This window comes from Embiotoca jacksoni, unplaced genomic scaffold (assembly GCF_022577435.1).
Source record: "Embiotoca jacksoni isolate LCO1_2020_lvr unplaced genomic scaffold, fEmbJac1.0.p SCAF_11, whole genome shotgun sequence".
Classification (NCBI taxonomy): Eukaryota; Metazoa; Chordata; class Actinopteri; family Embiotocidae; genus Embiotoca; species Embiotoca jacksoni.
In genome coordinates this window covers 4,006,733-4,019,510 of record NW_027185241.1, presented here as the reverse complement: position 1 = coordinate 4,019,510, position 12,778 = coordinate 4,006,733, and the positions used below count along the sequence as shown (strand labels likewise).

Sequence of the window (12,778 nt, the reverse complement as noted above, 5' to 3'; positions counted from 1 at the left end):
TGATGACTATTAGAAAAAGTCCCGCACTGATATCAACGAGGCAAAGCCAGACTTGTTCATCTTCTCAAGTTTTAGAAATGTAGCTCTCTGCTCACAGCCATGTCTGAGACTTGAACAAAGCCACTCAACCAAGAGCAATTTATCTCCTGTGGACATAATCTGTGTATGTGCCCTCTTGATGAACATAGAAGTCAGTGATTATGTTCTGCATCAGTGGCAATGACAGTGCCAGTATCAGCGCGCAGATCTCCTCAATCAATCAAGGGACAATCAAACCATTTTGTTTTGATATTTAATGCATTTATTTCCTCACTTACACATTCAGCCCTCCTGGACCACAATTCAAGTTCTGTAGCACGATCCTTATCCAAGAGTCTCACAAGCATGTTAGTGTGAAGTAAAGCCTTTTAAAAGGGTCTAATGAGCCATTATGTTGCAGAAAAGATTGAACTTGAAGCAAAGATAACTAGATGTATCAATACAACTTCACAACCTACTCGTACACATCTATGTTTGCAACAAAACACAATCTCGCACATGAAACTCTGTTGCTGCTACAATGGGTGAAGGAAAAAGATAAACAGGCATAATGAGATAACATGACATGATGAGAAACAAGTAGACAGTAATGGTCATTTGTTTGCCACACATGTAGACAAACAAAATCCAAACCTTTGGTCATTCAAATTAAAATGTACAAAAAAAAACATTAGAAACATTAGACATAAACAATAAAGCCATCGCCAAATAAAAGTAACCTGTGGAACTCAGTGGAATTGAGAAGAGTCCCAAACCCTTCTCCAATTAGCTCCTGTTCCTACAGCCTCAATCTCAATCAGACAGAGTATTGTGTCATAGTGGGTTTCATTTATCGGAACTTAAGTTAATATTCAAAAGGTCATTTATAGTCTGATAGATTCATGAGAGCTGCAACTGAAGGGATTAGATCTGCAGCATATGGCTTTGAGTACAGCTTTTAACCAGGATGAGCGAGTAGTGTCGTAACGAGAAAGAAAACGCTACTGCATATAGTTTAAAGCTTTGATCACAGCCAATGAACATCTGGATTAATTTGTCTAGCTGCGTGTTCTCAAGCTCCTGACTGTTGGGTCCCTGGTGCCGGCACCCTTGGATTGCCCTATCTCCCGTCTTTTGTAGCATTGAAATTACATAATTCGTCAGTGGAAAAACATTTTGAGAACTAAAAGCTGGCGGAACAAGCGCTAACTGGAAAAATCAGGCAGGGCTTAGTCTCTCTAAAGCACAGCACGTTTAGTTTGTAAGTGTATCATAAACACACACAAAAAAAAAACAAAAAAAAAATATGGTCCCATTATCTGTAACAGTGGTCACCAACCCTGGCCATTGAGAGGACTACCACAAATAATTTGTCCAGCTCTTAGCCCTTAATAATTGATTCTATCCACCATTCAAGGTCTCACTAAGCTGAGTGCGATGCTCTCTGGAAACAGGGACGAGGACCACTGTAGTAGTGTAAGCTTGTAACCTGGTCGTTCAGTTCTCAGCGGGCTTATCTAGCATGGACTTGAGATGAGCGTGCAGGGGATCGCACACGGCCTGGTAGCCCTGAGGGGTCAGGTGAAGGTAGTCGTACATGTCTTGGTGGGAGATGCTACCATTGGAGTGGACAAAGCCAGGGTCCACGTTGAAGAAGGAGGCGTGGGGAAGAGATGATAAGGCGTCCTGGACTAGCTTGTTCACCATGGCATTTCGCTCCCGCAGAGGATTTGGCATTTTACCTCTGGGCAGTATACTCTAGGAAACAGATGTTGGAAAATGTAGAGACTGTTTACTATCTAAAAGAATGTTCAATAAAAGGACAATTAGGTTCAATCATACAATACTTATCGACATGTCAAAGGAGACTAAATATAGTGTGTAAAACTTTTCGCATATAACTACTGCAGTCCAGAACTCCATTGTTTACCTAATTTCAGAGAGCTAAGACGTAACTAAAAGGGTTGACATCACTGTGATGTTTGATGGTTGTGTGAACTTCATTTATCATTTTCAACAAACACAAAGGTGAGTAGATTAGATTCATCAGAAGAACTACCTACAAGTACAAGCGTGTTAGCGTGGGGCAGCTTGTTCTTGATGACTTGGATAATAGCCAGGATGCCCCCACAGATCTGCTCAGCAGTGTGACCATGATTGTTCGTGCCAACCCACAGCACCACGACCTACAACAACAAAAGAGAAAAGAACGTGCGACGGAGAGACAATGTCATTGATAGTTTTGGGGTCAATGTACCTGGAATTTGGATTTTAGCACGACGTGACACAAACAGCCTTTTGTGCGATTAAACAAGCATGATCATGTTCTCTATTTTTGGCAGTGTGTCGGACCTTTGGGCTGATGTTATCCAGTTCACCATTGCTCAGTCTCCACAGCACATGTTGTGTTGCATCACCACCCACCCCAAAATTGAGGGCATGGAGAGGCGAGAACAACTGCCGCCATATCTGCAGACAAACCACAACAAGTAAGTGTCTCCATGTCGAACACTTCAGTTCACACAATTTTGAAAGCATTGGTAGATGTTACTAGAACATGACAGTCTATCAAGCAGAACGGACACATGTTTTACCCCAAACTGGTGCATTAGCTGGATAAGAGAGTCACCAACAAATAGGACATCAGGTTCTTTGTCTTTGCTGTCAGACACAAAGCGGTTGTGCTACGAAGACAAAAAGGAAAACGTGCAGATTTGATTTTCTATCAGTATTAATACATTGTGTTTTTCTTTTTTGATAAATTATCCACAACACTCTCTAACTATAAAATCACACACAAAGATAAAAAAAAAATCGCAACTAACAAGTCATTTGTTTTCTTTCAACCTCAAGCCGCTTTCAACAATTCATGAAAATGCCTCAAGCAGTAACATGTACTACAATACCTGCACTGTTTTCATCTGCGATGCTTCCCATAATCTTCACTAAACTTGGCGAAAATAATGGAAACGGGAAAACCGATATCGCAGCTTTGTAAAACTCACGGAGCAAGTAATACAAAACTCATAGCTGTAAGGTTATTTCACACACCAGAGACATCCATCGTCCGTCTCCCTGGGTGTCCTCACACGCAGTGGGTGTGGCGGCTGGATTTGGGTCTTCAGCACTCATGACTCGGCTCTACCTGTGTTGGAAAGCAAGTCACGTTGAGTTTGTGATACTTTGAGCAACGGAAACAACCCGATTAAATCAACAGCACGTCGCTGTAATTGCTAGAAAGAAAAAGAAAAAAAATCCAAAGGAGGTTGACAGAATTAGCCACAGAAGCTAGCCTACTTGCTGAAACACAACATAGATGCACTTTAACAGAGATAACGGTCAGGCACGCGTAACACAAACTAACTAGATTATATACGCCAGCATTGTACAAAATGGGGGAAGAAAAAAAAAAAGGTCGAGCTGTACAGCACGTTTACATTAAGAGGTATAAGTGAATACAGATTACCATTAAATCAAAAAATATCTCCCAATTCAGTTTCAGGAAGTAAATTTTCACTGTGGTTGCATGTACCATTGTCCTCCGTGGGCCGCAATATATATGTTTTTGAGTATTTTCGAGTTTTCCGACATTTTATTTGCGTTTAGGAGTTTAATTTGGAATTTTAAAACACGATATTAGAAGAAACGATAAATGAAGCTCCGTAAAAAAAATGCAAAAGAAGAGGAAAGCAGAGACCGTGTTACCTCCTCGTCTGTGTAAGTGGACTCGCCCTGCTCCTCGGTGTTCGCGGGAGTTGCTGCTGCGCGAAGAAATAAGTCTGCGGCGTGTTGCCGAGCAACGATAGATTTATATTCAATAAAAAAAAAAAAAAACACAACGGCTGCTCATTGCGGTAAGATGTGATTTGTCAATTATAATGATTTCTCGTGTGTATAAGAATGTATCTCGCCGCTTTACATGTTCTTTAAGGTAGGGTTAAGTTTCTTGGTTTCTTAGCAGTTTCACCTGCAAATCCACACACGTGTCGCCTCAAGATAAATTGCACCTGGTGGTTAACGACCGACTCGTTAGCATCGCCCAGCATCCAAAATGCCTGGTGCCGTGAACCACAGGGGACGTAGTTGCACGGATGTCACGGTCCCCCAGAAGTTGCTGATGTAATTGAGTGTTTCGAGAGATGTTTGGATGTATATTCGTCCGTTTCCAGGTTCAGGGCGCTCACATTTTCCGGTCCCTCCTGTCAGAAATGATGAAACAAAGTAGAAAACAGCTTTCTTGTTAGAATGAGTGAAACGAATTACCAAATATTTACTGACTTAGTTCATTACTGAATTGTAGAAAGTTGAAAGAAATTCAAAATTCAGATATTGTGTTAACCTATTGTCCTAAAGTATGTGCTACTTAACATGTTTTTTTTTTATTATTTTAATTTTTTTATGACTTACTGTGAGTTTATTGATTTAGGGCTAGTCCACCCATTCAGGTGCATAGGTCTAAAAAAAAAAAAAAAAAAAAAAAAAAAAATCCACATTTAATTCTTACAATTTGCTGAAGTTCAGGTCGTTTTGCTTAGTGCACATGGCACAAATACAGAATGCAAAAATGATCAAGAAATAGTCACTGCAAAATGTTTATTGTGCACGTCTACCCAAAACGCCTACCCAAATTAATGATCATGTTTTTAGGGGCTTTATGACATGCATCAGCTGCTGTCAATTGTAAATAAAGTGGTCAGAATGCATTGCAATGTGGCTCTTGAGATCAGTGACATTGGTTGATAGGATTGGCTTATTCTGTCTTCTTGCCAGTGATAGAAAATCAAACACTGTGAATGCAGCATTTCAAAAGTTTGCCTTATGTGCATATTATGTAATTTGCTATGTGTTTCGTTTCATTTAATAATATTTTTGCATGCAAAATATTTCATTATAATTTGCACTCTATGTAATATGATTTGCTCTCTACCTGATCATCAGTTTAAGAGCTCTGTTAATATTCATGTAAAGAGAACGTTTTGCCATACATTGCAGCATTATCTATCTCTGATAAACTATCCAAAGCAGCATATTCTGCACTCTTGCATAAATCCCTGACATTGCATTGAACTAAATACATTTTATGGCCAGATGGTTAAAAATTAGATTATTCTAAGAATAATTCAAATTATTCAACATGAATAAATTGTTTGATATTCTAGTGTTCTCGCGTTAACCTTTCTTCCGCAGTGGTTTAGCGGTCTGAGTTCTGTTTCTATTTCCTTCCGATTTACAGATAACGACTGTGGTTATCTTTCTACAGAAACCCCCCACAGTATGAGCCACATGTGTGGCAGGCGTTCATCAGAAAAAGCAGACTCCAAGTCTTTAAACTGTAAGAGTAAGACAGATGGACAGCACAAAATGAAACGCCTGCAGACCCGCAAGAAGAGGAGTCAGATGAGAAATGGTTGGAAAGAGACCTCAAAGACCAAATCACATCACCAACACTGTCGTCGCCAAAGCAATAATGAAATGGCACATTTCCATAACTGCTGTCATGGTAGCTGTCTTTGTCCTTCAAGGATAGATGCACCGTTTCCACGCGTTGTTCCTGTCACACAGGAGCCCAGTATCATCACAGACAGCCGCCTGATAGGACACCATGGCCTCTTCAACCATGAGGTGAAGTCTATAGATATTGAACGCTTCCTAAGCACGCAGAGGAAACTGGAACAAAGTGGAAAGCGAGTAATAGAAAAGAACAATGTTGCTTCACATCTGTCTGCAACATCCCACATTCCTGCTTCATTTTCCAGTTTATTGGAGGCTGATACTGGTTTTGTTGTGCCAAATGAAAAGGAGCTTGCTACAAAGTCCGACGATGACTGCCAGCAGAAGGAAAAGAAAAACCCTGAGTTGAATAGTCAGGGATCAGATGCTACCCCTAGGCGGCGACCTCAGCAACAGCTTTCATCTGGAAGTTTGAAAAGCATCTCCTCTAAAAACAACTACCTCTGTGAAGTAACAACCAAGACCAAGGAGGTCAACTACGTCCCTTCTGAAAAGGGCCAAGAGTCACAACTGACTCCCACTGTTGAAAGAGACCATGTGAAGACATTCAAGAAGAAGATAAAGAGACCCCTGATTTCTACTCCTGAGCAAACTTTAAAGAACCGGCAGCCTCATGTCCACCAGAGGAAAACCGATGGTCTCAGCCCAAGCCCACTTCAGCTTTCCAGCCCACCAACTGCTGACAGCTTTGACATACAGCAGAGAAGACTAGATCCTGAATATGTATCCAGGTCTGTCAGTACAGTGGCAGCACGTTTGTGTGACTACCTGCAGTTCCCACGTCTGAGAGGGAGAAACCTGGTGTCAGAGAGCAGGGAGGTGCTGTTGAAATCTCTGCAGGAGAGGCATGGACCCTGGCTTCAAGAGAACCTCCTTAAGGTGCAGCGATGCCTCAGCTTTGGTTTGGATGCCACAAAGGCCGTCCAGGATCAGGAGCCAACAATGATGGGTGAAGATGAGCACCTTCCTGCAGGTAGGCATACAAATACAAAACTAGGATTCTCGGGTATAGAAACAGTTTGTCACAGAGCGAGAATAGCAGTGATTTGTTTTAGATTATTATTGTTTTTCAAGTGATAACTTAATGTTATGCTTTATATCTATCATTCTTATGTTGAAAGATTTTGTGGGATGCAGTTTTTATCGTTGAGTATGACTAATAAGTTACATTTGACCAAAATTGGAATTCTATAATATTCACATAGATGGCATCTGAGTATTGATAATATGGAAATTATATGGTAATAATTGCCCATTTTGTTAAGTTTTCCTGTGGACTTTTAGTGTGTTTCTACATTCAGTCTTACTTACTAAAGCACATTGAGTGTTTCATGGGGGCCTGAGAAAATGCGTTAAAAGTATTTCTTTCCTCATAAAACATATGCAAGGCCAATTCTTAAAATATTTTATTTCACACATTTGTTTAATATTTGTGTCTACTATTGCTCAAAATAGCAGGAATTAAGCACATGACTTTGTGTGCTCTTGCAGTACATGGTAGGAACAAAAATGGGTTCAGGACTTGAATGAATACAACAGAACAGCATGGATTCTCATCAATCTGTGCAGTCAATATCTTATTTTACAAAGGCAGTAGTAAGCACTGCTTAGTTTATTGGCAGTTTTTCAGTTGTGTTTCCATCTTTTTAGATACAGCTGTCAAAATGACAGGAAGCAGGTACTTTAACTGGACGTCGAGCTTGCAGCCACTTCCGAGCCGGGAACAGGTGAGACCCTACGTTTACACTGCCACTCACTTATTTAGAGTAAAATATTTCAACTGTCACCCTTACTCTTTTAATAAATAATGCTTTTTGGTGTTTCATGTGAAGACTGCTGAGTGGTTGGCGAGCCCTGTGGATACGTCTGTCGGTGTTTTGCATGATATCGTCAGACCTAGTTCCTCTTCTCAGTTCTGTATGGACTTTGAGCCATCTGGAGTTTCAGCAAGTCATTTGTTTTCCCCCTCTCCCACTTTATTCCGGGCAGAACGAGCCTCAGTGTCCGAGCACTGGGAAGACCGTTTCAACAGGTCAGACAGGAAAGAGTCAGTTATGTTTGATATCTTTGACAACAGCTTCATGAGCCACACCAGAGCAATTAGAGAGAGGAACTGTGAGCAGCCACATCACGACATCAACTTCCAGCCCTATTCTCCTTACCAAGCACAGCTGCCTGATAGATACTCAGCAGAGCGAATGCACTTTCCCCAGGAGCAAGACCCATTTGAAACTACCAGATACTCTTCTGCTCCCACCTTCCCTGCCCAAATTCTCCCTCCTCCACAGAGCAATCACTTCCAGCCTTTCAGCCAAGTCGGTCGCCCTTCAACGTACCCTCCCCTTAGGTCCCACCACACGGACATGATGCATTACCCTCCATCTCACATGCTTGAAAATGGCCCAGCACCTCCCCTTGCTTATTTTCCGAGCCCTGAGCACTGGTCCTTCCCTCCTATGCGACTGTACTGACGTGTGGGGAAGCTCTGCATGGAGACATGCCTGTGAACATTTCAGCTAAAAGAACAACTGAAGAACTATTCTCTGTCTCCATTCATACCACAAAGACTGTGTCCAGTCAGCAAAAACATGTGTGTTCCCATATTTTTAAAGATTGAAAACACAGTATTAAATGTCATAGCAATAGCTGTCATCTCAAGAGTTATCTCTTTATTCTTTTGTCCCATTTAAACTTGGATGAAGAAACTCACAATTATTCATTGTTTGCATGTTTGGAGCGTTTTTTTTTTATTGTACAGAAATGTACATTATTAACACAGAGGCTATAATGATGCATCTTTGTTGAGCAATAATTTTTTTAAGCTGAAGAAGTGCTATTCTGAAAGCCATTTTTTTTTTTTTTTTGCAGGCTATGTTTAAATGCAAGAAAGTGCATTTGTAAAAAATTGTATAACAGAGATTCTGTATCAAACATGGTTAAATATAAAACAAAACTGATCACAAGATAATAAGTGAAATTGCTGAGTCATGCTTGTATAAAAGATGTCATTGTTAAGACTAAATGCGTTGCACTGTACATTCACACCACATTTTCATGGCTCTTCCGCCGAGCAAACACTGAATTATTAACGGATATACTGTGATTAAAAACACAAATACAATTATCATTCTCTTTTCAAGGTAGCAAATAATAGTTTTCATCCGACGTGTGATTCTCAAAATGTTCAGTGTCTGCTCTGTCAGGAGCAACACAGCTTTCATTTCTGTCATCCCCTTCCGTCTGCAGTCTATTCCCCGCTCTCATTGCCCTACATAGCTGATTCCAAAACAGGTCTTGGGCCTGCATCGGGTTAGTGCAGTCTGAGCCAGGCCACTGCAGATACGTCTTTTTTAACATGACTTTCCTCATGCGGTGATAAGACGACAGCTGCCTCTCAGAGATCGGCTCCAGTAACACGAGCAGAAGAACATCGCGGTGCTCATCAAAGAGTCGGTAACTGGCGAGTTGGATTTCCAGAGAACACCACTCACTTCGTAGAAAATTCCTGCTTACCACGCAAATAGTTTTACGGCTGCTATATACAGCAGTGACGATGTTGTCCACAATATCGCGACCCAACTCAAAGTCCCTGTGGTGTAGACAAAGTTTAAAAGATGATCCATTCCCCTCCAGGTTGGGCAGCAGCTGGTCTATGACCCATTGTTCATCAGAAGAATTATAGGAAATGAATGCATCATATTTGTAATTTTCGTCCTCTTCTCTGAGTCTGCTCCACTGCTCACTAAACCAGGAACGGAACACGTAGTAGCTGTACTTCATTTTCCAGTAGAGTTTGACATGAAGCAAAGGAGTAACTGTAAACAGGAAGATCACAACCGCTGTACTAAAGAACAAGTACTCCCCCAGATCTATGAAACAAACCTCGTTATTAAAGTTGTAGAATTTGAGTGTTTGAGATTTTTGGCAAGACAGATTGTACAGATAGACCACCTGAAGATTTTGGTCTTTTAGTGTGTAGTTTTGCAGGAAGATGTTCTCACAGGTGCAGCTTAGAGGAACATCACGTATGTCAAGGTAGTGGAGTTTAGGGAGACTCTCTAGTGCGTCCACGGGAATACTATGCATCACATTACGGTTGAGCTGCAGTTTGCGTAACGCTGTAAGATTTCCAAAAACCTCCTTTGAGAAGTTTTGAATGCCCATATTTTCTATGATTAACCTGGTCAAATTTCTTAGATTTTTAAATACCCCCGGTTGTAGTTGTGCCACGCCAACACAGCAGTTATCCAATGTGAGGAAACGTAAGCTTGTCAGATCATCAAAGATGTCAGGAGGAAGACGATAAATGTTATTGTTGGTGAGATACAAAGATTTCAGTGAGTGAAGGCCACGGAAAAAAAAGCGGGGTAATACGGTGAGGCCATGAGGCCGCTGCCCATCCAATTTCAGATCGCTGAGTTTGCTGAGATTCATAAATGGTGAACTGATTATGTTGTTGAACAAGCGAATCTGATTACCTTGTAAATCCAGCACTTTGAGTGTTGCTTGGAATGTGCGATAGAGGGAAGCGTCAATGTATTTGATCTTGTTTCCATCTAGATAGAGGTTGGAGAGACTTTTTAGCCCATCAAGACCGTATGGCTTTATATGAGTGATTGTATTACCTCCGAGGTCCAATGTTGTCAAATTTGTGAGACTGAAGAAGGTCCTTTTGAAAATGACCGAAATACGATTGTTGCGTAGATTAAGGACTTTCAGGTTCAAAAGATCTTCAAATGTAACATTAAACAAATCAGTTAGCAGGTTATTGTCCAAATGTAGCGTCTCAAGATGTTTAAGCCCCTTGAGAGCTTCACGATCGAGATAAGCAATTGTGTTTATGTTAAGTTTTAACGTCTTGATAGCTGGTGTGTGATTGAAAGCATAAGAGCCGACTGAGAGGATGCGATTGTAACGGTAGCTTAGCTCTTCCAGGTTTTTTAAATAAACTTTGCTTTTTTTTTCACAGGATGGGAGGGAGGTGAGATGGTTATGCTCAGCATTGAACTGTTTTACATAAGTCTGATTTTTGAGAAAGTTAAGGCAGCTGATGGTCTTCAGTTGGTTGAAGGATAGATCCAAAGTCCCTGTGATTTTAGGACAGTCGGAGAGTGTGTTGTCTGTTAGATTCTTAATCCCGTTGCTACCAAGTGTAAAATGTTGAATCCCATTCAGCCTTCTCCTCAACACTCTGCACAGTTCCATGAGCAGACTGTCATTATGTAGAGCTGTGCCTGAGAAATCAACATGACTTGCATTGATGTTGCTGATGTTCAAAAACTCCACTACCTTGACTCCAGTCGACCGCAATTGCAAACTGTTTATACGTCTCAAATCAATTCCTTGAAATGCCATCGTAGGGAGCCTAGAATTGTTTGACAAATCTAGCTTCTTGACATAGCTGAGAAATGAATTTTTACAACCTAATGTATGCAGATTATTTCCACATATGGACAATACAGCGAGGGATTTGGGCAGCGACACATTAGAGTGACTGAGTGATGTCAAATTGTTACCGCACAAGTCTAGTTTCATCAGATGTATTAGATGTGACACAGATTTAGCAACCCCTGAGAAATTGTTCAGTGAGTTTTGCTTCATGATTAAAATGTTGAGATTCAAAACATTTGAGAAAATGCGCTCAGGTAGCTGCTTAAATTTATTGTTTGCCAGTGAGAGGAAGGTGAGGTTGTGCAGGTCTCTGAACAGAGAAGGGTTGAGTTCAGATATGTTGTTGAAGGACAAATTTAGAGACTTCAGTTGATTCAACTTTTGAAAAGCTTGTTGATTGAAGGTTGTTAAGGCATTACTATCTAACCTGAGGTACTGGATGTTTGGTAGATGAGCAAAGCTGTTGTTGGGAATGTGCCACAGAGGATTATGGCAGATGGTGAGATTGACGACAGATATCGGCAGGTCATCTATAATATCAGACATGTCCTCTGTCCTTCGATTGATGCAGTTGAAACACTTTCCTTTTGAGTATGCATCCTCAATGCAGTTTAGAAAGCTGTAGCTGCAGATGAGTTGAACAGCACCAAGAACAATCGTAACTGTCAAAAGCTGATGAGTCGCCATTTTGTCTTGTTGTCGTCCAAAGAAACAGTCCTTTAAACGTCTTTCATCAGTTTCTTTGTTGGTTTGATTTGTTAAAATGTTATGTCGAAATGTTCTGTTATTCAGGCCTCTGGGTTGTTCATCAGTTGAATGTGATGCAGTAATCTGAGGACAGAGAGCATTTCCAAATCAGGCTGAAAGCAAATTCCTACCTTAAATGCAAACTCCTACTCTCTAAGCAATCCTAACACAATCGTTAGGTGTATATATTACCAATTGTACTGTACAAGTAATTGAAAATTTAGAAAAAAAAAATCATTTGAGTTATCCTTTAACTTTAAGGCTGAAATGTACCTTATAAAACACAGTAAAAACAACAGGCTAAAATAACATTTCAGATCTGATTCATTTTTAATAAGCACCATTTGACAGAAATATGTTTTCAGAGTAAGTCTGATATACTTTAAGATAAAACTGACAGAGCCCCAAATAACAATAGCCCTATTTTTGGGATGACATTTTTTATGACTTGCTCAAACAGTTAAGTGCGTCTTACCTGAAGAAAACTGCAGTTTCACCAGTTTTCGGTGAACGTGTCAGGTGAAAGCGTCCTCTGATCCTGAGGGGGTGTTGTGTTTCTGAGAAAATTAGAATCTATTGTAACACATAACTTGGTTCCTCTTTAGTAATAATTTCATATCCCTTTTCATCTCTTCATTCCATACCAGGGTTGATGTTGTTGGCTTAATAGCAAATAATCTGGAGTTTACTGGTATCGTGTTGGGCAACATTTTGAACAGTTGTCCCTGTATTAATTACAGACAACATTTCAGAAGTCATCCTGTATGTATACAAGGTGTATTCTGAAATAATCCTTGTACGTATTCTGCTTCATTTTTTTGTACTCCATTTAAGTTTCAACCTCTTTAAGGAAAGTTGGATCTTGTCCATGACACTTGTAAATAGCTGTAATATTTTTCACACAACAATTCACACAATTTCCCTCACACTCATTTGATCACAAAATATGTAAGCCATATTTAAAGTGAACTTTAATGACATTATTTAGCCATAATGTTCTTACCTTTTGAAATGAACGTCGGGCACCTCACGTTGCGTCTTTAGACAGCTTCACGATACTGCGACACTGTAAATACGTTGTATAAATCAGAAAGAGGAAGATAGGCTACCC

General features: G+C 40.4%; 2 protein-coding genes across 4 annotated transcripts; both read right to left on the bottom strand.

The window, feature by feature from the left end:
• Window positions 1–278: 278 nt before the first annotated feature.
• On the bottom strand, window positions 279–3,570 carry pafah1b3 (platelet-activating factor acetylhydrolase, isoform Ib, gamma subunit). 3 transcript variants are annotated; one of them, XM_069142376.1, is made up of 6 exons: window positions 3,485–3,570; window positions 3,070–3,163; window positions 2,613–2,702; window positions 2,371–2,487; window positions 2,082–2,204; window positions 279–1,776 (listed from the first exon to the last, which is right to left on the bottom strand). In XM_069142376.1, exons 2-6 carry the CDS (start codon window positions 3,148–3,150, stop codon window positions 1,516–1,518), a joined length of 672 nt encoding a protein of 223 aa, XP_068998477.1. In that variant the 5' UTR covers window positions 3,151–3,163; window positions 3,485–3,570; the 3' UTR covers window positions 279–1,515. The 3 variants fall into 3 exon arrangements, with proteins under 3 accessions (XP_068998477.1, XP_068998478.1, XP_068998479.1); XM_069142377.1 differs by lacking the exon at window positions 3,485–3,570 and having other exon boundaries at window positions 3,070–3,449; XM_069142378.1 differs by lacking the exons at window positions 3,070–3,163; window positions 3,485–3,570 and adding an exon at window positions 2,925–3,036.
• Window positions 3,571–8,255: 4,685 nt separating this feature from the next.
• Window positions 8,256–12,726, bottom strand: tlr21 (toll-like receptor 21). Its single transcript, XM_069142373.1, has 3 exons — window positions 12,671–12,726; window positions 12,143–12,224; window positions 8,256–11,751 (listed from the first exon to the last, which is right to left on the bottom strand). The coding sequence occupies exon 3, from the start codon at window positions 11,605–11,607 to the stop codon at window positions 8,665–8,667; it is 2,943 nt and encodes a 980-aa protein (XP_068998474.1). The 5' UTR covers window positions 11,608–11,751; window positions 12,143–12,224; window positions 12,671–12,726; the 3' UTR covers window positions 8,256–8,664.
• Window positions 12,727–12,778: the final 52 nt, after the last annotated feature.

Excerpts from the sequence above, each read along its gene's own strand:
- tlr21 (XM_069142373.1), bottom strand. The coding sequence starts at position 11,607 with ATGGCGACTCATCAGCTTTTGACAGTTACGATTGTTCTTGGTGCTGTT.
- pafah1b3 (XM_069142376.1), bottom strand. The coding sequence starts at position 3,150 with ATGAGTGCTGAAGACCCAAATCCAGCCGCCACACCCACTGCGTGTGAG. Across the intron at positions 2,488-2,612 it reads AGCTAATGCACCAGTTTGGG|ATATGGCGGCAGTTGTTCTC; the intron begins GTAAAACATGTG and ends GTTTGTCTGCAG. Across the intron at positions 2,205-2,370 it reads TGGATAACATCAGCCCAAAG|GTCGTGGTGCTGTGGGTTGG; the intron begins GTCCGACACACT and ends TTGTTGTTGTAG.